We start from the raw sequence: 24,975 nt of genomic DNA, 5'->3' as shown, positions 1-24,975 counted from the left end.
CAACTATACTACATTCACTGTACTATTTTGTCTTCTCTTTGCCCTTTATCCAAGTTAAAATTGAGGAGCATATTTTTTTATTTAAATATACTTTTGTGTTTAACAGACCCCGTAGTCTATTGCTGTTTCATGTGATAGATCATATATTGATATAGGATACACTAATTTATTAGCAACATTAGGCAAAAGTGAAAATAGTTAGCTATTAGTGAAAAGGAGACATAAATTTCGTATTAAAGAAGAGACGATCGTAAATTTTTTTTAATACAACACATTTACTACTTTATTAAATGGATTTAACATAGAATTCATTGATTCATGTAACATTACAACTGTAAATAACTGAGTATTAATAAATGTTTATTTTACAATCGGAAACATCTCAATGAATAAAATAATGTGTGACTGACATACGAATATCGATACCTTTATGCCAAATTGCTCCGCAGTTAAAGGGTTACAAAAAATCTCTTGATTATCCATTAACATCAATTAAAATATTGTAATAAATTTTAAAATTTAAAAGAAAAAACTTGAAAACTGGTCACACTACCAGTTTGGTAGTTCCGTTAATACTTTGAGTTAAATTAGTCAAACTCCCATTAAATTAGTTAAAAACGTTATTACGCTACAGACATAATTGAATGATTCAATGATATTTACCTATTTTTGCTGAATATACTTTAAACTATTTTATATGTATAATTGTGAACATAAAAATGAGTAATTAAGTATAAATTAGTGAGTCATCCAAATTTGAATGCCATGGCGATCAACGAAGTTAGATTCGCGCGCCATCTTGCCCAAAACGCGACGCATGAAAATTCGCGCGACACAAGATGATCGTTCCACGGCTCCCTTTCTGTAACCGCCGAAAAAGCCACTCAGACAAATTAGTCCTCGCCATTTTACCCATACGAAAGAACGATCTCACGTAGTTGTAGAGCACGAAGGCGATATTCGGGTCCTGTACGTTCTTACTCGCAAGCAATGTCGTGGGCCACCGCTCGGCATAGTATCGGTGTCGCGGAACGCCAAGGGGGTGATATTTATGCCAGTTTTTTATTGCGCTTTAACTCGAGACCGGAATGGAAACAATATGTCACCGGTGGTAAGGGGGTGAAACGGGTGCACGAAGTTCTTGTAGGTAGCCCGGTCTGCTCGCACCTAACGTTAATACTAACGCCTCCGTCGTGACTGCGCCCTACGCTCGACGTCATGATTTTAAATGAACAACCCCTGTCTCACCCTCCTGTGCGAGGGAATGGGTACAAAGCGTGCTACGAGAGCAAGTTCGAACGCGACTTGCGATTCAGATTCATTCTACGAACGTCGATGGTAAATTATAGATCGTTCAAAACTGAAATATTGCGCAATTGCTTTGGGAAAAGAATGGAGAAGGGTGGTCGATCGAATTTGATTGATTAACGCAATTTGTAGTTGCCATTTGTTCTCGGTGGTGGATGGCTACCCAAGTTGGAATTTCAATCTGAAACTACTGATTAAGGCCGAGCGAAATTTTAATTTACTGTACTTAAAAGGTAATCACGACTTCAAGCTGATGTTTATATAGGCTGTAGACAAGTTGTGGCCGAAGGCAGAATTTGTAATATGCAGTAGTTGTAGGCAGAATTGTCTTTGTAATGAAAATTGTAACGAACGAATTTCTTTCCAAATTGCTATATTTTCTATATTCTAAGCTTCTAGCTTATAGACACATTTCAGGTGTCTATACTTCTTAGGGAGTTTTATTTTATTTTTGGTCGTATATCTTCTGATCAATTCTAACATATTGTTATATTGTATTATTCATTTCTGTGTTTGTATTATACACAAATATTATTTAGTATATTTTATTATACTACACTATAAATTAGTACAAATTTGTATATATTACATACAAATAATTGTATATTCTATTATAGCTTGCATTGTTAATTAAATAATAAACCATATTTTCACTGCATGCATACACAGCACATTAAATATGCGCTGCAACAAGCACATATTAAATATATCATAAAATATCATAAAACCTTTAACCCCGAACAAAAATTCGTTATTCCCAAAAAAAACTCACGTATCTCTAAATATTACCACCATAGAAATTAATTGTTTGAAAGCACTGCAAGTGTAAATACAATAATCGTGCACTAAATCATCGACATAAGTATCTCGTGGTTTCAAGTGGTTTCGAGTAATTTCATTCACCATTGGTACACAGAATTCGCCTCTCTATAGATTTCTGGCTGTTATGCCTGCGAAAGTATGTTTGAAAAAAAAGAGAAGAAAGAAAGAAAGAGGGGTCTCAAGAGTCATCGGATAAGTGCATATCGATTTCTCCCGATTGGCGAGGGTTGGTCGGTGGTAAGATCGAGGCGAATGGGAAAAAAGAAGGCGGTAAAAAGAGCAAAGGCTATAAGTAACGGACCGTCTGGTGGAAAACGCTCGAGGGCGAACAGTGATTTAGAGAAATTAAAACTTTAATTCATGTTCGAGTTCGCGGGGGGTGTGTCCTCCCTCTTGCTTTCACCCTCTGCCACCACTTCAGTCTGTGGCATTCTCCCGGTTGATCGAGCAGAATTCCACGCATAAATTGCTGCGTGCTACGATCACGTTGCTGTTCATTTCAACCTGATTAGCGTTTTTTTTTTCTTTTATTAACGTGCAACGGCGATGGATTAGCCGATAGGCATCAGTGTTAAAGAAGGGGATAAACTTTTCTAATCTTGGAATTTTATCAGAAATTTTATTTTACGGTGTTTATTTTTGATAAGATTTAGTCATATTCCGCTAATTTCCTTGTTAAATTCTTACAAGAATTACTATTCTTATAAAACGTTACTTAAAAGACTGTTATATCAGATATACATTGTGTCATGCTTGTCATTTTTCTCTGCAGAAGACAATATTTGATACACAGTACGTATCTGATAGGAAGGTAATTAATTTTTTTAAAAACACCTTTAAATTATCAGAAGTGTTTGAGGAATGTATTGAAATGAAGACTTTGTAGAAGAAGCATTTAAAATATGTTTTATACTTACAGTCATTGTCTGCAGTTTAAAAAGTAATAATGATAGACTTATGTACTTTTTCAATTATAATTCTTTGTTTGGTATATGAGATTAGTGTTAAATGTATTAAAAAAGACATCAATGTTGAATGTATTTGCCATGTTAAACCTATTCATTGATTATCATAAATACGTAATAATATAAACTCATTAATATTAAAATGATTCACAAAAGTATTTTGAAGTTACAGTATTTTTAGGCCGAACAAAGCTTAACAACATTTACATGCCTTTTGGTAATATTAAAAAACATGAAAGTGATAGAAGTCAAATTTCTAACATATCATGTGTTCTATAACCTAAAAATACACTCGACACGTCTCTCAAAATTAGATCAAGATCATTGCAAAATCATGTCAAAGTTACTGTAAAATCAAATCAAAGTTATTGCAAAATTCGGTTATTAATAAACGTAAATATTTATAAGCAAAATTTACCACAGATCAGGTTTCGAAATAATTTTAATTACATTTCAAAAGATGAGTTTCGAAAGTTAGGTTATATTTCCAAAGATATGCGCATAACGAGTATTTATTCAAAAATCGGTTTTGATATGCATAAAATTATACCTGCACCTCGTTTTAATGAATATGCATTCATAACAAAGGTAGAACTTTTATTAACAGTTTAACTTTAATAAACAGTATGAATTTACTGTTACTCGTATAACATGGCGTTCATTGTGTTGTTTCGAAAAGTTTAACGATTCTTTTTATTAGCCGTATTTTCATTGTGCTTAACATCTGACAGTCAGCAGATTCACCAAATACGAGTAGGTTTAGTGCTGAGGGTAAAAAAGCAACAAATATTCCTGATCCGATCAAGCGCGTCCGCATAGTGGACACAATTATTGTTCCCTTGATTTAAGAGCGACATGCATTTTAAAGAACGACCATGCCGGATGGCTGTACATGGCCTCTATTTGCGCAGGGGATGAATAAAAATTCAGTATCTTCCAATAAAGTAGCGTTCTATTCGTTCGAAGCACCATCGTGCTGCTGGACAGACGTTCTTGATCATAAAGACCCCTCCGGACATCGGAATCTTTTTTATTTGCGAATTTGAATGAACGGAAAGTGGCAATACAATCGATATAAACGATACTTGTAATATTATCAACAAATTGTGGAATAATTATTTATTTAAATGTATAAATAGATGAAGTGTAACACTTTAAGCATACAAACAGATGAAGTACAACACTGAACATACAAGTAGATGAAGTATAACATTTTGAATACATGCATATACATATATAAATATTCGAGCATATAAATACATGCATATATGTACATGTACATATATAAATGCAAAGAATAGATGATAGTAATTCTTTTATTAGGATAATAATATAATATAGAAAGTATAGAAAAAAATTATGTGCTTTCACAGGATATAGAACATTATCACATTAAATAAATTAAACAATAATTGCATACGAAACTTCATAAACAATGTAACGAAAGATTTCTTCTTTACTAAAATTGAAATAACTACATATTTTACAATAATTCCAGTGATAATAAAATTTCAATAACCTTAAACAGAATTTGTCATCTTAATTCAGTTTAAAATTTTTACTATTATGAATTTAAAAAATTAATTTTTTAAATTATTTTTTGAAATTGCACGATATTTTAATTACCATTTCATGGATTTAAGTATCGATTTAAAAACTTAAGTTGTAAATCTTTATCAAGATTTATAAGTTTGAAGTTATTCACGAATTTATGCTTGTCATTTTGAGTTCGAGCTACTGTCAAATTATCTTTAAAAAAATGTTCATTTGTGGATAAGAAGACACGGTGTAGAAATAAAGAACAAATACGAGTAGATGCTGTAAATCTGAATTTCGTAAGGATGCCCTCGGAACTTTTACGAGCCACCATATGGGATACGGAATATGAGAAAAGGACGTGGCCCTTTATTTTCCTCCCTCCCTTTGTTGTCCGTTGTCCCTCCTGTTGAACTCTCTTCTTTCGTCTCGTTTTCTCCGTTTCTCTCTTCGTCCATGCTTTCCTTCCCCGTATTCGGGACCTTCGTCTCCAATAAATTCCCATCAACGTGCTCAGGTACGCCTTCGTCGAATAAATCATACCATAAGTGAATCCGAATTGAATTCAATGAGTAAATATAGCGGTCGAATAATGAATAAAGCAACCATGGAAGGTTCTCCTGTTAGAGATCCATATTTCGTCGTGGCAAAATTATAATGCTAACATAACATCAACATGTTAATTACTTGTTTACGATATAACGTATATTGGAATTAATTACGAATTTTCAATGTAAAGGTCTATAGTATACATTAATAGTTTACACGTTATTGGTATGATGCAAATTTTCGTCTTGGACTGCGATTTTCTTAAACATGTAAAGTCTGATGTGAAAGTTATTACAAATTTAAAATTATTATTTCTGCTAATTTTATTAATATCTCGAAGTATTTTTATTAATTTTTTAAATAACTTATTAATGTATTACCATCTTGGGAGTACACTTTTAGAGAAGCATTGTTAAATTTTGTTGATGATGAATTTTTGAAGTAACTTCGCCTTTTTTTATTATTCACTGTATATAATTTCTTCTTTATTTTTTTTTATTCTTCTTTATGAAATGAGTTTCATTTTTCATTTGCTGTATTTTGCTTTTGTTTTAAGTAAATCAAGAGGACGACGATTAAGTCGAAGAAAATACTCTTACCACTTGCAATTAATAATCAAATCTGTCAATAACGTATTAAATAATTGGTTTAATAGTTACTCTCTTGTGTCCTCGAATATGCAATTCGCACGCATAATGTTCGCGAAGTACCTCTTATTATTTATTACAGATTAAAAAACAATTCTGCTGCCAAGTCATGCCCGATCCGGGTGGCTGAAACTTCCTGTCGCTAATTCAAAAGCAGTTCTCGGTTTTGCCTTCTCCGTCCCTTTCTGGGCCATCTTTTACGGCACATCATCGAGCAGCAATACATGTAAATCGACTATCGCACAATGCCCAATCCACGTTTGTGTGTATGTGTAGTCAAGAAGCGGCGGTTGGCTGGAAATGCATAAATACATGAACCACGGCAAAACTACGAGAGGAAGAGGGACGGGGACAAGCTTGGCCCGCATATGCCTCGAGCTACTTGTACACTCCGGTGCAATGTAGTCTTTCTTTAAAAAAGAACATACACGAACCCTTTATTTTGAAAACGACTACACCATTTATATAAAAATGGAAATATTTAGAGATTTGTGGTTTAACAAATTTCAAAATATTGGCGACTGATATGGTAATATAATGTTTCCATGACTTTGGGGGTGTATAATTTACTAGCCTAATTACAGTGCAGTTGTCGGATCCTTCTCCAAATTTCTGGATTATAAACTCCTGTACTTCCAAGTTTTCTAGGTCTAAAGCTTTCCAATTTTCTTAATTTCTAAATACTCAAAATCCAAGAAGAAAAAATTCTCTATCAAAAAATTTGAAAATCTTTAATCTTCTAGGCATTTAAATTCTTATTTTCTCAAATACCTCTATCAAATCCTTAGATTTCCAAATTCTTACATTCCCAAATCGCTAGATTTTCAAATTCTTAAATCCCCAAAATCTTAGTTTTCCAAATCTTTACATTTCCAAATTCCTAGATTCCCAAATCCTTACATTTCCAAATCCCTAGATTCTCAAATCCCTAGATTCCCAAATCAGTAGATTTCCAAATGCTTATATTCCCAAATTCTTAAATTCCCAAATCCCTAGATTTCCAAACCTTATATTCTTAAATTCCTAAATTTCCAAATTCTTACATTTCCAAATCCCTTGATTCTCAAATCCTTATATTCCAAATTCATTAAATTCTCAAATCCCTAACTGTCCACATTCCTAGATTTCTAAATCCTTCAATTTCCAAATCCCGAGATGCCCATATTTTTACATTCTCAAATTTCCACATTTCCATGTCCCTAGATTTCCAAACCTTCACATTCTCGAAAATAATGTCTACAAATTTTTACATCTCTAGAAGTCCCTAAAAATGATTGAGTGAGCGGTCTTTTCCTTTTATGTTGCGATATTTTGTCTAAGGACGCAAGATTTGCTGTTGACTGTACCTCCTAGAGGCGTAATAACGCGTGGATAGCAGTTCTCGTCTCGCGAAAATGCGACCTTTTGAAATGTTGTGTTTTCCCCACGCAAAAAAATACTGCGATTTCTGAGCTGGCTTTAAAAGAATCTGCGGATGAGAAATGAAAGGTAGTTACGTTCCTTTTAGATTTTTAAAAGAGATATGGAATATTGGAAAAGAGTTATTGTTGTATTCCACATTCATATTTTAATTGATTCATTACTACATGATGTATGTCAAAAATGATGTAATTCATTGTTAACGCGAAATATAGTTGAATGTATTGAAACATTACTAAACTTCTGAAGTTTGAAATATTCAAATCAGTAAATTTTTCAAACTTTCTAAGTTTTAAACTTAAAAATGTTTCAATTTCTAAGGACGTAAATTATTTAATTCCTTCAATTTTCAAATTTCTAAAGACTCATATTATTTAATTCCTTTAATTTTTGTGGTATTTCATTCAAAAATAGTTAAACCTTCAAATTTCCAAATTTTAAAACTAAAATTTTCTTATTTTTCTATAGCATCCAAATTTCCAAATTCCGAAATTTTTAAAATTTCTCGAAGTACTCAAATTTTCACATTTTGTAATTCCAAAATGTTCCAACATAAATAGCTAACAATAAGTATAAACAACTGTGATTAAAATGAAATAAATAGCAAATACCCATAATAATAATATGTAGTAACAATGATACCTTGTTGATACAATAATTACCATAAAAAGTAAAATATTTAAAAATAAACAACTGTGATTAGAATGAAACAAAGAATAAGTGTTATCACACACAATAAACGCCTGTTATCACTTTAATTTGTGTCTTTGAAGAACAAAATCATGGAAGTGGACGAATATTTCGGCCGGGTCGTAGACGGCACTTTGACCACAACAATTTTCATTGCGATGTAATTAACCTTGCAAGTATGTGAAGCATCTCAAGAAACATGCTGACCACATTAATCTTGTCGGTCAGTTCGTGCATACTTTAATCAACGCCGGCGACCATGTCTCACTATTATACGTAAATAACCCGAAACATGATGTACAACGTACTAAAATTAATTAATCATTGGCTTGTGCTGGCTAAGAAACTATTAGATACTATAAAAAGAGGGTGTTTTTGTTTTGAACATGTGAAGCAGTTGCAGGTTTCATTAATATACCGGAAAGTTCATAGAATCATTGGTGATAAAATATATGTGACATCGAATATATAAAACATAAAAACTATCCAATTCTTTGAGTAAATAAGTAAAATCATAAAATTACGGACATCATAAAAATATGTTGTGTCAGAAACTACTGAATATCTTTTTCATGAAGTTTTGCACTGATGCTTTGGAGTTGACACTGTAGATGATTTTAGAACAACTTTTGTGGCGATTAATATTGAAGAAGTATAAAAATTACCATAACCACAATTTCACGTGTATTTTGGCAGCAGAAAAATTGACTTCATCGTATTACATCGTTATAGCGTCATACGGGTTGCACATTCTCTGTTATGACAAATACACAAAGAATATAGTTTATCAAAGAGCTCTCCGATAGTTGCAAGTTATTTACCGAGCTAGATTTAAAAAATTAATTAACAGTGAAATTTCGTGAAACTTTTAACATTCTAACTTAGACAACAGTATCTTTAATATTCCAGTCATTACAAAAAGTAAATCAGGGTTATTAATAATATCTCTTCTACAAAACTAGCCCACACGAATTTCATAAATATGTTTATTAATAATCGGGTGAAGTTAGCCGGGTAGTTACGAAGCCGATGGGAATAATATTGGTGACTGAAAGTGCAAATTCTTATATTCTTAACTCCCTAGGTTTCCAAATACCTATATTCCCAAATCACTAAATTCCCAAATTCCTATATTACAAAATTCCTAAATTCATAGATTCCCAAATCATCAAATCGTCAAATTCCTAAATCCCTAGATTCTCAAATTCCTATATCCCCAAATCCCAATCTTCCCAAATCCCAATTTTCCTAAATACCAATCTTCCCAAATCCCAATCTTCCTAAATTCCAGTCTTCCCAAATCCCAATATTCCCAAATCTCAATATTCCCAAATCTCAATATTCCCAAATCCCAATCTTCCCAAATCCCAATCTTCCCAAATACCAATCTTCCCAAATCCCAATCTTCCCAAATCCCAATATTCCCAAATCCCAATATTCCCAAATCCCAATATTCCCAAATCCCTAGATTCCCAAATGCTAATATTTCCAAATCCCTATATTCCCAAATCCCTAGATTCCCAAATGCTAATATTTTCAAATCCCTATATTCCCAAATCCCCAGATTCCCAAATCCTAATATTTCCAAATCCCCAGATTCCCAAATCCTAATATTTCCAAATCCCTGGCTTCCCAAATACCTATATCTCCAAATACCTCTATCTCCATATCTCTAGTATACCAAATCCGTAAATTTCTAAATTCCTAAATTCCCGTATTTATTTTTAACCCTATGAAGTGACCGCCTAGTTACAAAGACGATCGAAATCAAACGATTGACGATTCAAGTACAATAGCGACGAGTTGCGTGCATTAAAGTGACGAGATTCGCATTCCAACATTACTGTCACGCGAGTAATTACACGATGGTGGAAAAGGAGGACGAGAAAGACGAGGAACGGACGATAGCACGCTGAGAAGAGGAAAATAGACGGCGAGAAGGGTTGCTGTAACCGAGTTGTGCTATTGCTGAGCGTCTCCGAGTCGGCGTTGCGCGATTTGCAGCCAACAGGAGAAACCAGAGCTAATAAAAGCCCACAATTACCTCCGGTTCGAGCCATTTGTCTTGACGGGCGTCTCATGCCCGATATAATTCACCCTGGCAACAACACATTGTTGCCTAATGAGGTGTAAAACATTCCGAGATATCTGGCCTGTCTGACTGTGGCCCGATCCCTGTTTCCGGAACGCTGATCCACGATACGATCGCTACTCCTCTATCCATAATATTCTTATATTAGTCGGCTAGCTTTTGCCCTTTGAATTGGACGAACCTATGGACCCGCATTTTCGTTATTCTCGTTTCACTAACTCGATTGGAATGATTTTGCCCTGACGGAAACAAGATTTCATTAGAACCGTACTCCTTGGAACGATGATTTTGGCAAATTGAATGGAACATTGGATGATGTCCTGCGATATGTCGGGATTAATTTTGCGATGTATATATGTGCTGTATCTTGGTTGTCAGATTATGATTAATAATGTGCTTCGCTGTACTGATGGTTTTAGCAAATTTGGTGGATAATAATGGGGGTTGTATCCTTTTCAGAGTAACTAAAATGCATGTATGTTTTGTTGCAACATATTGCTTATGTATGTTTATTAACATATGTTTAGTAACATACTTTCTTGGTTTATTGTAACATATGATCTCTATTGCTTTTTTAAGCAGAATGTTCTCAAAAAGAGATTTGTGTGAACACAATATGCAAGTTTGTTAAAAAAAGGAAAAAAAATTCATTTTTTTAGATAATGGATCAACATATTTTTTACATAAATTGTTTCTATGAGATATTCTATGTAAAAAGATATTAACTACAAAATTTATAATTTGTAAAATATTTCAGTTCTTGTGTGAAGTATTTCATCTTGCAACTTAAGATATTTAATTTGTTATTAATTTTTTTTATATTGTATCTTAATATTTTTCACACAAGATATTTCGAAGAATCAATCTATCTGCGGAAGGATTAGAATTGTAGAAATTGAAATAATTTATAATATATTTTCTAATTTAAAAAAGAAAGTTGAAAAACGTTTAAATAGCATTGAAAAAAAAATAAAATTTTGTACGTTCTTAATATGTTTCTTACATTTTGTAAGAAAAGCAGGTACACGATATTTTTATATTTTAAAGACCTTGGTGCTACGAAAGTTTTTACATAATTTACGTCACGTGGCATGCATTCCAAATTTTTTGCTGAGAAGTTACATTTTTACAGTATTCTGACCTGTAAAGTTTGCAATGTTTATATTAAATTTTATGGTAATATAAATGTACAGTTTTTTAAAAAGTAGTTTTTTTGTTGAGCACTTTGATGAACACTAAGCGTGCGTAATGTAATTTTACACACATGCATATCATATATCACTACTTTACATTTATATTAGATATTTATATTTGACACCATATTTACATATCACTAAGTTACGTAATTAATAAATAAATAAGTTATTAATAATTTAAACTTGTTACTATTTTTAAAACATATTAAATTGACTATAAAGTGATAACATAAAAATAATATAAATTAGCAGTTTGTATAAATTTCAAACTTAAAATTTGCTGAAAATTATTAAACAAACCTTAATTACAGAATTTTAAAAACCTTCCTCTTTGTTAATATTTTTTTTGTACATTTTTATAAAATTATACAATATGCAGTGATACACATAATTAATGTACAGGAAACATTAAGATAAAAGATTATCTGGAAACCATCTAATTCACATTAAAATTGTTATAGCAAGAATCATATATATTCGCTTTAAGTTTGAAATTACTTTTCTTAAAGTAACAATTTGTAATGTGAAGTCATACGTCCTTTACACGTTCGTCTATAGAATTAATCATCTAATACCTCTCGAAACTATCTATCCTTTGTATGAAATATTTTTTAATAAACGCATTACGCAATAATTAAAATGGTTCCATTTATGTATCCAATACTATACAATATAAAAAGAATTGCTAAACTATATTTTGAATATTGGCAGATTGGTAGAATATTGGTGGATTAATTGTGCAGATTATTGGTATAAAAATATTTGAATTTACATTAGGTTTTTAATTACTCTCTTCTTTACTATTATTTCTTTACTGCGGTTTACAATCATTTATTATTGCTTGCTTAATCTATTTACATCTACACATAAACAGGACACTTTTGATCACTTTATAAGTATGTAACCGTTATTTCACGTTATTTTCATCCTACCAAATTGAAATAAAAATTTCATTAGCTCGAAATCAACCACATAATGTATAATAGCACCCTTTCATTAAAATAACTAATATTTCTCACTCGAAACACAGTCTCCTTCGAAAACGTCTCTCAACTCTTTCCCAAAAAACTGCAAAATTTCCGCACAAACATCGCAGCATCTCCAAATCATCACAATTCTAAATCTCCCAGCACGTTCCGAATTTTCAAATGGCCGATCTGGGATCGAAGCTATTTAACCGATGCGAGTAACGTTTGTTGCCTCGCATGATGCTTCTTTTTCCTCTGTGCACAGAATACGTGCTCCGTCGATTCGATTTGGCCAAGGGATGTGCTACGTGCCCTTTTCACTCACTCTTCAATGCCCCCTTGCGTCCCTTTTGTCTTTATTTCTTCGTGCCGGCAGTGATTTGCTGCGATAAAGCCGCATCGACAGGCGACGCACGTGTATCGCGTGTCGAAGGACATGCTCGGGGCCCTTTCGAGAACGTTGCCAAAGAAAGGGCGAAGAAGAAGGTTATGATATATTTGTAATCATGTTACCCGATACGTGCCCTTCCGTTACAACTGCTCCCTGTAACAAACTGCCGTGGACCTTTTTTCACTTTATGGCCGTGTACACGCACGTATAACACTTTGCTACACGGAATCAGAGAGTTGGAGAGTTGCTCGTGTGCCCCGCGTATTTATGGCTAGAAAAGAGAGCCATCGTAAACGAGATTTGTTAGACCTCTGAAACTGTTTGTATTTCCTATCGGTCGATTTAAATTAAATCTCTTCGCTATCGATTATTAGTACTGGAAGTTAAACGTAAAACTGTATGAAGTATGATACATGTATGTTTATATAAATACATGAAAACTATGTAATAACATATAGATGTATGGAAAAATTCTAAATTAATTACAGAAGTTTGAGTTACACGAGCGTGACAAAAAATGACAAAATCTAGTACATTTACAAAAAAATAATACATTAGTAATTATTAATAATAGCAACACATCAAATGTCTCCGTCTTAATCTTACAATTAGTTAAAATACATTTAAAATTATCTGCAAAGTCCAAGTACATACATATAAAGAAAGTGTATATATACCATCAAAAACTGCAAGAATTTCAAAATAAAATTGCAAATAAAAATCCCAAGTAAAATTGCATTTGGATAAATATCATATTGGATAAATATTTTCAGAAGAATTACTAATTTGTTGAGAAAATGAACTGTCACAAATTATTAACGCATGGACCGAATAACGTACAGAATAACGTATATTCTGTAATCATTGCATGAACTCGAAAAGCAAAAGTCGAAAAACAGAGGTCTCGTTATGAGATTTTTCGAAATGACCGATTCATTTATTCATGAGCTGTTCGGTAGCTCGTAGAACTTTTGTGACACCGGAAACAGTGGCGAGGCGTCGTTCGAATTCATCGACACACACGGCTACACATAATTCCGACTGAGGAAACTCGGCAGAAGGGGCTTTCGAGTTTTAAGGGCCGTCATCAGTGCAAGCCCATGAGGCTCGAGAAATTGCATCGTAATCCAAGAACACCGCGAAGCGGACTGGTTTTCGGAGAGGCAATTCCAGCAACCCGTAACAATCTGGTGGAGGCATATTATTATGGCCGTACCTCGGACAGTTTATTCCAGGTTCGTTTCAGGATTTACTGCCCTCCGTGTTTCGCGGTAAGAACTCTCGACAGACGTTGGTTTTTACCGTGCTTTCTACGCAGACGCTCACCTTGTCTTACCTAATATAACAGAACTGTCAATTATGAATTATTGTTAGTATGTGAAAGAATTTGGAGATTTTAATATCTGAGAACTTAGGGATTTAGAAAAATTTCACAAATTATATTAATTTTATAAATAGATGAAGTGTAACTCTTTGAGCATCCAAACAGATGGAAGTATAACATTGTACTGGGAAATCTGGGAGCTTAGGGATTTACGAAAATTTTACATATGGAGGGATTGAAAATTTGAAATTTGGAAGCTGGAATTTTTTTAATTATTCATTTACAAAAATAGAAATTTGGCGATTTGAAGATTTAGAAAGTTAGGAATTTGAGGAATTCAGAAATTTTAGAATTTTGTGGACTTAGAAATTTGGGAATTTGAAGAATTCATTTGGGAATTTGGGAATTTAGGAATTTGATGAAACTGAGATTTTTGGTATTAGAAATACCTGTAATTTGGAAGATTAGAAATTGAAAATTTGAGAATATAGACATTTGAGAATCTGGAGATTTAATTAAGGAATTTGAAGAATTTAGAAAGAATGTCTGAATTTGTAGATTTAGAAATTTTGAAATCTAAGAATTTGGAAACTTGGTACTTACAGAACTTAAGAATTTAGGAATTAAAAAATTTAATATTTCAAAATCTAATATTTCAAAGTAGAAAAATTTATGAACTTGATTTTTAAATCTATACAAATTCATAGTTTTAGAGTTTTACAAACACGTAAACTATACAACTGAATATACTTAATTTTTTTCAAAATTTTCTTCACGACACAACAAAAAATATAAAGCTTAATAAATTGCGTTTTGCCTCGTAACTACCTTTCAAGTAGGAGTAGCGGTTTAATACTTAACAAAAATAATTCCCTCTCAACGATCTATTTATTAATATATTTAATGATTAATTTGGTGTAAAGACACTTTTGACTCCCTTATCCGACCATACTTTTTAACAATGTTGATCTTTCGAAATTTAGGAATTTCAATTTTTAGTGGTTACTAAACTTGATAAATTCTGAAATTTTTGAAAATTTTTGAATTAAAAAATGCTTCATATTTTCTAATCTAGTAAGGACTAGTTAAAATGAATTTGTACCAAAACTGCAACTTATCTAGATCAGATAATTAAAATTATCTATAATGAAATAATGAGATAATGAAAATTATCTAGATCAGAACATATCTAGATTTTCGTCCTCAACAGTGATAGATTTAGCGTTGTTTAAAGATAACTGAGAATGAATGTGTAAAGATAACTTTCGATAACTTTTCAAAATTGTATATTTTTCAAATAAATATCAATTATCTTTAAAATAGTGTTTGTAATATGTTACGTGTTCCAATAAAAAGCAAGGAGATCGAAATATTTGGAAGAGAATTTCGGACTGTTTCTATCCAGAAATGTAATATGTACGATATTGCTATAAGCATAAGAAGGATACACGTGCTGGTACTTGTCACTATGACATTATCGATCCAATGGGTCGGTCCGTCGTCGGTTGGTCCGAGTATAGTCCCTTCTTACTATCCCCCCTTCCCTCTCTGCTTCCCCCTGTACAAAACCGACTTTGTAACCCCCTCCGCACAACCCTTTAGGGTCGCTTTCCTCGCAGATATCAGTATGAAACTTTCGGAAATGTCCTTTCTGATTTCCGTTCTCTGCAATTCTGGAAATAGTGAAATGCCCGACGATCCTGTTACTGCGAAATTTGACCTGTTTTTCCAATTATCTGTAAAATGTATCTTAGTAGCTTGCAATTACGTAAGTGGCTGTTAATCTGAAACAATAATGGAACCAATAAGGGTCTTCTATGATGAAAATATCTGTCATGAAATAATTTCTTCAGTAAGAAGTGTCATTCGTTTGTTAAAGTGATTGTTTTCGCAAAGTAAAATTTCTATTTTTGTATTTATTTTTTAATATTTTATTTTACATCACGTTTTTAATATGGAAATTGGACGAATTCTAAAATTGGTAATTACTGCAGTGATTAATATTGGTGCAAATATTTCCACTTCGTCTTATTTTATCAAGATCTGTTTTTAAAGTTAAAATCAAATTTAGATTACTCTGAAGATTATACGGCGATTAAGAAATTGGAGATTTTGGAATTTGGAAATTTTGGGATGGATTAAGAAATTGGAGATTTTGGTGTTTTGATATCTATGTATATGGAAATCTAGGCACTATGAAATTTAGGAATTCGGGGAATCAAAAAAGTTTAAGAAATTAAATTCTCATTTAAGTCTTAATTTAATTCCTAAATTAGAAAAAAAAATTGAGGAATTTGTGATACTCGGGATTTGGAGTCCTAGAAGTTTGAAGACATAGAATTCTGAACTGCTAGGGATTTGTGGACAGAGAAGTTTGAGAACCTAAGGACTTAGGGACCTATGTATTTGAAGATTGCGGGAATTGTATAATAATTTTTGGAGACTTTGATATTTGAAGATTTATGGATTTATTAAAATTCTGGATTGTTGATTTAGAAATTTGGAGTTATACATGTAGGACATGAGGATAGAAATTTATAAACTTAAGAATTTGGTGAAATCGGTATTTGAACACCTTGGGATTTAAGTATCTACGAATATGAAAACGTAGGGATTTAGTGGTCTGAGAATTTGGAGACGTAGAAACTTGTTAATTTAGGGATTTTGGGACTGAGATATTTGGGAAGATATAGAGATATTATAATTTGATGGCCTAGGAATGATGACCTGAAACTTGGATAATATAAGGATTTCTGAATCTAGGGATTTGGATACTTAAGAGTTTGAAGATCTTGGGACATCGAAATAGCGAAATATAGGATCTTGAATATTTAGGAATCTAGGAATTTAGGGATTTCGAAATTTGAAAATTCCTATACACAGAAATCCACTAATCCCACGAAATCTATAAACCTCAGAATTTCTTAATTTCTAAACTTCAATATATAATTTATAAACCTTGGAATTTCTAAGTTTCGGAATGATAACATTTGGAAATCTAAAAATCTATAAATTTCGAAATTTGAAAATTTGACGAATTAAAAATTCCGATATTCGAGTTTCGCAAATTTTTAAACTAGAAAATTATAACATTTCTAAAAGTTTAAAAATTAAGAAATTTTCAAATTTACTTATATGTGTCCTAATACAAGGAAAGCTTGATTTGCAACTCATTGGGGTGATTTCGATCTGTCGAAATTCTGTCGATATACAGTCTGAACTGTACACATACTGTTCAACATCACCATGATCGTACACCGAAAGAACGAGAACTAAAAATAAATTGACGAAAGAAGCTACCGACCGTTTCGAGTCGGACGGCGTCGGCGTCGGTGTCGACGTAACTGCGAAAATTTGCGCTCGCCTACCCCAGCCTTACTATAAATCAGTTGAAATTTGTTATGCGCGGCACGCAGATGGTTTTGTTATATGAAAATATGTGCCGCGTAGGGATGGTATAAGTATCCCTCGGTAAAACACATCCCTTATACCCCACACCCCCGACCAACTCGTCTCGCCCCGCTCCTTACCCCAGACAGGCCCGAGGCGTCATGCTGTTCTGCGCTCTCTTTAATTACGCCCCGAAACCGGGACGCGTGACGTATTGCCGTATGCTGAAAGGGACAAAAAAGGCAACCTCCACCTTGAACTGGCCGCGTTCAACCGTGGTCGAAACGTTAATCGAAGCAGAAATCACGGGTGCACCTTGCGACGGAAGAAAATGTTTCAAGGGGGTGCGTGACGCTTAGGGTTCGAAAGCTCACATTTTTTAGGAGATACACTTCTTTTGAAAAGTTGTTAATCTTTATGTAAGTGGGAAGTAACGATTAGCTTAAATATTTGTGAAGATATTAGATGAAAGTGGAAATTTTAAATATCTTTACAAGGTCTCGAGTTCGTCCACGCCATTTTTGTTGATACTTTGTAAAATTATAGAGGACACAAATAATAATTTTCAAAATTTTTTTAAAATTACTTGAAAACGTTCAAGTTTTAATTCTTCAACACTTTTAAAAAATATTGTGAATAGTGTCTGAGTCTCTTCATGTCAATCTTCAAACTTGAATAATAAATAATAAAATATAATAAACCTTAAGATTACCCTTGAACACGAAGAAATACTTGCAACAATCTCATAAATCTTTATCAGTAAGATTTTACACTCTCCTATATATCAAAGAAGCAACATACCGATTCCTTCCGTCTCGAGTTACTCTCGAAACGGAAGAGTTGAACAGGATCATCGGGGGTCAGTTTACAAGGGGTAACGTCGAAACCGTTCTAGCTGCCGTACAAACACTTAAAAGTTGAAAAATAAGAAAGTATATTTCTCACTTAGAGTCAACTCGAAACTCGATGGAACGATGTAAAGCGCTTCTTGCACACGGGAACAGGGTCCAGCAACGATGGAGGAGCCACTTAAAGCGTTGGCCCTAGCAGCGTTAAATATTTGATCAGAATTCGATTGCTTTAAGACGTCAGTCTACGAGCGAGGGTGCGGCCGGGCGCAGGATAGAGTAAAAGAAAGGGAAGAGAACGAAACGGTTGACGTAAGGGAGGATACTTAACAGAGGGACGAGCTATTCCCCGGAGCCGAACGTTCGAACGATGTCCAGCTGTCCAAGTCACAGCGTTCTTTCTCTGCTGGTACTAATGCCAGGACACAAGTCCGCTTTAAAATCCCCTTTCCCTTACCTTGCCGTGAAAACGGCTGGACAGGGAATAACGATAGCATCCCCTTGGAAATATAGCCAATTCGTTAGGTTTCTCGAGCAGGAATCACGTTGAGGATGCCTCTGTCGATGGACGGACAATGGCGCACTGCTTTCATGAAGAAGGGTTGTCGACGTTCTTGTCGTGCCTTAGGGTCCACAGTTTGTAATTAATATTTTAAAACACGCTGGATTGATTTCTTCACGGAATATTCAGAACGCAGTGCAGTGAATGACATAGCTTTAATTTCCGAAAGGTTTGCGAGTTGAAAGCGTTTCGAATCTGTTCAAGTTGCTGTTCTGTCGTAGCGTACTTTCATTCAGCGTTAAGAACATCGAGGGTAAAAGGAGGAGTCGCAGAACTCACGCGAATCCACGTGGTGCCAAGTGGGGTGCATTAGCCAAGTTCCCCATTATCCACGCGTGAGAGACCCCTAAATTATCCGGCATTCGCCTAGCACCGACCTCTTCCACCCCTGAACGTCGGCGAGAAAAAGATGTACGGGTTCCTTTCGCGAGAACACCCTCGGTGGGCGTTCGGAAGGCGTAGGTGCGATGGAAATGATTCCGATTCGTCGAGCGATAGTTTCTTAAAGCACTAAACAAATTTAAAATATTTCTGCATGTTAAAAATTCAAATATTTTTATCCCTCTTATTCAAATAAGTTTCTAATAACTCAAATTATTCAAATTTTTCCCTAATAATAATTCAACTTATTCAAATTCTTCCGCAATAATAATAATCCCCCTTATTTCTCAAGTACAGACAATAAATATCTAATATAAAGTTTGTTAACTGTCGTATTCAAAGTACCTTCCGATCTCCAACTGCTGAACTACTGAATACATGTTTAACACTTACAAAAATTATTTACAATGCCACAGAAAGTACCAATATATACTGACAAATGAAGACTGAATTAAAAATTATTGTATTATTTTGACGGACTATCTCATTAACCCGTTCGCCAAATGTCAATATTGCGACGCGACGCGACGGTGCGATTCTGGCCGAAATCCGAAGACAGACTTAACTTCCAATAGAACCGCTAAGAGTACTGTGATCCGTCGGTGGTTTATCTAATTGGAATTGTCGAGGGCTCGAAGAAGGACCAAGAGCAACCGAAAGCAACGAGGAAAGATGATGACAGAGAGAGAGAACATGAAAAGAGAAAGTGTATTAGATGGAGAGAGATGGTAGCTAAAGAACCATCGGGGGTGTGTAAGTTTGGGCTATCTCTGAGAGCACAGTTCCAAGGAGCTCCTTTAGACTCTAGTGACGTGACGTCGCCTAATACTCTAATCCCTTCACTGGAGGCACCATCGTCCGCTCTACAGCTTCGTGTTCCTGGGTAACCATCGTCTCCGCTACGAACGGCACTTGCTAATTAATTGACGAGTACGGATTTTGAGGTGTCGAGAATCTTTATGTCTGTGGTGAGGCTGCCGCTGATATCTCAATGCTGGTTGAACACTTCACGTATCGAACAAAATATTATAACGTTAATTTTATTGTCATTTTTATAAACGCGTACATAGATATATGTTCAAACTTTGCTGAGTTCATATTGTCCCTTGATAGTGAGACCATATTGCGTATTATCTTCAATGCAACTTGTTGGGGACATTTCTTGATTTTGACAGTTAGATAGAGTTTTCAAATTTGTCCAGTATAGGGTATAAAAGCAGATTTCACAAATAGTTCTTTTTTCTTTAAACAGAAAAATTGATAATGATTGAAGGAAACTTCCGAGATATAATGGAAGCCATTTTGTAGTTTAGTACGTAAGTAAGGAACATTTCTAACTATTCAATTTTTGGAAATAGGATTAAATCTCGCGAAAGGGCAGGCCACTAAGTCGCCCTTTACAGCTTTCCCCCGTACAGAATTGTTTATACGTTATGTATATTTTCAATTTAAGTTTGCAAGGATCTTAATTAAACCATTAAATCGTCTAAAACTTAAGGAAAAGTTAAAGAACGAGAAATATTGTATGAACACTGAAAGAGTAACACGAGAAAGCGGGTGTCTGTCGAGGACGCAGAGACTTTAACAGCAGACGTGACATTTTCCTCCGACGCGAAAACGAAACCAATCTTTACGCGATACGCACGGACGTAGGTACTCGTCCAGGAGAAGGGCTGCTTTCTAATTATTCCCCACAGGCCATAAGGGATGACACGTAATTGGAGGGTGGACGAGGAAGCATTGATCCCTAACTGGAAGGGATTCAGTCTCTTCCTTGCTCCACATTGGGTAGCTTTCTCTCTCTTTCTCTCTCTCTCCCTCGTCCGTTAGCTCGAGAACTCTCGAATATCGACTGCTGGACCAATGAGCATTGTCCAGTAAAGAAAAGTGATAATGTCTTAAGCCGTCGGTGCGATTTAACTTCCGATTTTAGTGGAAGAGGGCACATTCTCTTCCAGCCGGTCCTTTCTAAGGGTTCGTTGCTCTAAACTCTGAACTCCCGTGGTCTGAGGAGGGTTTAGGATTTAAGGAAAGCCCTCTCACTCCCGAGATCCTTGGAAGCTCTGCTAAGCGCTGACGCTGATCCTGCTCTTCTTCTTCTTCCTATACCACCTCTTGGAACCTGGGTTTATCTAATTCGACTTGTAGCTTCCCGCTATCGCTGTAAACCGTACGAGCAGACCGAGGTTTGAGTGTCTGCCGATTGAAAATACGGTTTCGCGTGATCGTTTGCGGCGAGGAAATAGACCGGCAGGGGTATATTTATCCGGGCAAATTCGACAAGAACCGTGCACGCTGCTTCCCGTTATATAACGGGTCAATACAGAAATGACCGCGTACCAATTCGACTCCGATAACGTCCTTTGGATCAAAAATATTTGAGGAACGATTCTTGCAAATTGCGAACGTGTGCATATATTCCACGCAAAACGCTGTAACTTGTACGTTCGACATCACGCAAGCACTGATAAGTCGTGACCTTGTTCGCGTTAAACTCGAGCAAATTCGCGAACCGTGCTTTCAGAATTCAGACAATAATCGTCGAGAAACTAGCTCAGGTACATGCGAAACTTGTTCACCTGGTCGTAATCGCGAATCCAGCAGAAGCGTAATGCGTTACAGCAAGCTCGGCGTAGCCTGACGTAAATACAGAGACGATCGCGAGGCATCGTTGCGTTTTCTCGGTTGGTCCTAATTGAATTTGACGATGCTCGTTACGCGAGGCACTCTCGAGGCGGAATGCAAAAAAAAAAAAACGAAAAAGACGGAGGTCTCTGGCCGGGGACCAGCGTAGCCGGGACTCTTAAGGCAGCAGAGAGAACCAGGTAACAGAGAGGTACACGTAGGTGGAGGACGAAACGGGGTAGTGGAAGTTAAGATGTGGGTGAATGTAAGGGACGGAGGTGTACGGTGCACGTAGCCCAACACACTGAACACCTTGGTGTGCATCCAGGGGCCGAGTCCCCTTCTCCCTGCTGTCGTAGGGGGTGGTGAGGTGAGTAAGGGGATGTGCTGAGAGGCCGGGAATCCCGTTCCAGCTAAGCTGAAAGGGGTGGACAGTGCGCAGAACCCGCCCCCACTTTTCGCGGCGAAGCAGAAGCTGCCGGTTGCTCGCGCAAGCTTTCATCCCCTCCCTGTAGTCTGGAAGATCGCCACCCCCGAACGAGCTTAAACATATCACAGTAGCTCGCGAGCACCCTGCGTGGAAGGGCTGTCCACGCATTTGTGCCACGCAAAGTCGGTCTATACACGTATCGGCGGCTCGGCTCGAGCACGCGAGACTGGTGCGCGAACACGCGCGCGCGCGCGTGCGTGTCACATCGAGTGCGTGCACGATCGTGTAGAGAAAATTACCGTGCCCTACGATACTAAGATCTAGGATAAAGTACGACGCAGTGTGTTCGATCAAAGGAAACGATCGACTAGCATTTGTTCATCTGGAGAACGGAGAAGCCTCGAGTGGATGGAACGGGTCCCAGGATTCGGGGCAATGCCCTCGACTGGCCTCCGCCGGTTTCGGGTGAAATTTCTTGACAGACCAGATATTCTGTAGGCTTTGAATGCTCGGTTCACGAAAACGTCATCTGTCTCTCGTCGAAAAGGACGAGACTAGTGGTCTGAATAGTTTGGAACTGACAGAGCTTCTGACCCCCAGCTTCTCGGATAATTGGTTCGGTTAGATTCTGAGCGGCCTCGAGTGACAAGCTAGCACTCATTGATCAAACTCACTGTGCGATCCATGCATCTGATGAGAGAACAGATTTCCTGATCCTCTGGAATTTTTGTGTTCCAGGGTGGAACTAACCAGCGTGCCAGGTGGCCAGAATGCGATGGCTCATCTCAAAAAACGGAAGCTGGAAGCAGAATCTGTCAGCCCAAATCCTAAGCAACTGCAGCAACTGCAACAACAGCAGCAGCAACAGCCGCAACAGCAACACTATCAGCAACAGCAACCGTTGATCAACAAGAAGGCTGCTCAAACGACCATTCCTCAAGAAATGGAGACAGCTGATGCTGCTGCTAAGCGAAGGAGGAAAAGCGTGCGCGACGACGAGACACGAAAATCACTTGAAGCCAATGACGCGAGTAAAAACATACCGTTGCCACAAAAGAAACGAGCATTCGCCGCTGGGACCTCTGGTAGTCCGGCGAGAAAATCCAGCAAGCATTCTGAGGAGCCCGAAGATGACGAGACTCTCATCAGAGAAACGGAAGCCGCTTTGAAAAGCTTGTCGGGAAGTTGGCCCGGTCCTAGAGGCTCCTTGTATCAACGAGGAAACTCGGACGAAGATAAGTACGAATCAAATTTTGAAAATCTGTTCGAAGAAAAGAAAGACAACCCCAAGCTGTCACCTTCCTCCGTGTCAACCTCTTCGACTACAAGCAACGAGACAGGTTATTCTCTAAAGGATGTGATAACGTTCCGTGGTCAGCAAGACCGTAGCGGCAAGGTTCAACAACAATTGAAGCAACACGACGTGGTCAAGCAACTACAGCATCAGAGCAAAGTGAAAAAGGATCTTGATAACGTGTTGAGAACGGAAAACGAGTGTAGCAGCGTACAAGTTCAAGTGAACAATGTGAACCCAAACGAGCCAGGTAAAATTAGGCCGGTGTCAGTGAGGTCCCTGTCGGGCAAGGACCGAAACGACAGGAGCATGGTCGGCACTCACGTGGATCCACAAGGACGGCAAACGGATAAATACTCCAGATACGACCCACCAGACTTTAACGAACTGGTAGACGACTCGTCGAACGAACTTGAGATCGACATGTCGGATCCGACCGCCGAGAAGGACGATGCTGACAGGGACAAAATGAGCGACAGGGACCGTGATCGAACGTGCAGAAATGGACAATCGCCTCAGAACTCAGCGAGGCAACAACAACATCAACATCAGCATCAACAAATGTATTCCAGTTATCACAGACAGTACAGCGAGAACGGCATGAAGGTTTCGCCGACAGCTACGACCACCTCCTCCTCCTCATCGCCGCCGTCGAATTCTCCGTTCTCGGCCACGTCGGCATTCAGACCACCCAATACGGACCACGCGAAAGCAACTGGCCGCGGTACACCGTCAGTGGCCGTGGCTTCCACAGCGATTCCACCTATCGGCCCGTACCCAGCCTCGGCTACGTTTGTTGGCTACCCCACCGCTGGTCCTGGGCCAACGATGCCGACCCCGCAACCTGTTACCGGCATATCGCCCACCTCCGAGGACAAGCATTCGTCCACGGTTTCGCTGTTGCAGCTGAAATCGTCGAAAGAGGACGCCCATCACGTGACCAGGCACGAGGTGACACTCAACACGGTGACAAGCAGCAAAAGTCCCAGCGGTGGCCTTCCCGCGGTCACCAGTCCTGATTCCTCGAAACAGTATACAATCCTTCAGCCAGCAGGTGTTGGCTCGAGAGCTGCCAGTGCCCTCCAGGACATAGCCAGGGACGGAGTCGTCAGCGTCACTGCTGTCAGCAGTTGCAGTACAAGTAGTTCAACGAACGGAAACAACAACAGCGGCAGTAGCAGCGGTAGCAACGGTAATGGTGGAAATTGCAGCAACAACGTGTCCAGCAAGAACACGAGCAACAACAACGGTGGCAGTGCGTCCAGTAGCAGCAATACTGCCGCTAATGGTAATGGTAGCAATGTGACTAGTATCGCTATCACGGCTGTGTCGACCAGCACGACCACGTCCAGTCCCACGACTGGCGGCGACGTATCAGCTGGAACTGGAGCAACTCAGCAAGAGAATGTGATGAAAATACCGGAAAGGCCTGGTACCTTCGATGGAAGCAGGCCGGGAATGTCCATGTCTCCGTCCAGTCTGAGCAGAGGTGAGAATTTCGATATCACTAATTCGAATACTTCGTTCAGAATTTCAAC

General features: G+C 37.0%; 1 protein-coding gene across 2 annotated transcripts in view; it reads left to right on the top strand.

Moving 5' to 3' along the window:
* LOC105662425 (uncharacterized) overlaps positions 1-24,975 on the top strand; it is a 503,073-nt gene that overhangs the window by 432,802 nt on the left and 45,296 nt on the right. For both annotated transcript variants that reach the window (XM_076537797.1, XM_076537798.1), the window contains exon 6: positions 22,882-24,926. In XM_076537797.1, the coding sequence (XP_076393912.1) occupies positions 22,882-24,926 (2,045 nt within the window). The remainder of the gene's footprint in view (positions 1-22,881; positions 24,927-24,975) is intronic.

This window comes from Megachile rotundata, chromosome 12, assembly GCF_050947335.1.
Source record: "Megachile rotundata isolate GNS110a chromosome 12, iyMegRotu1, whole genome shotgun sequence".
Taxonomy (NCBI): Eukaryota; Metazoa; Arthropoda; class Insecta; order Hymenoptera; family Megachilidae; genus Megachile; species Megachile rotundata.
Note: the sequence above shows the minus strand (reverse complement) of the source record. Positions and strands in the feature narration are given on the sequence as shown.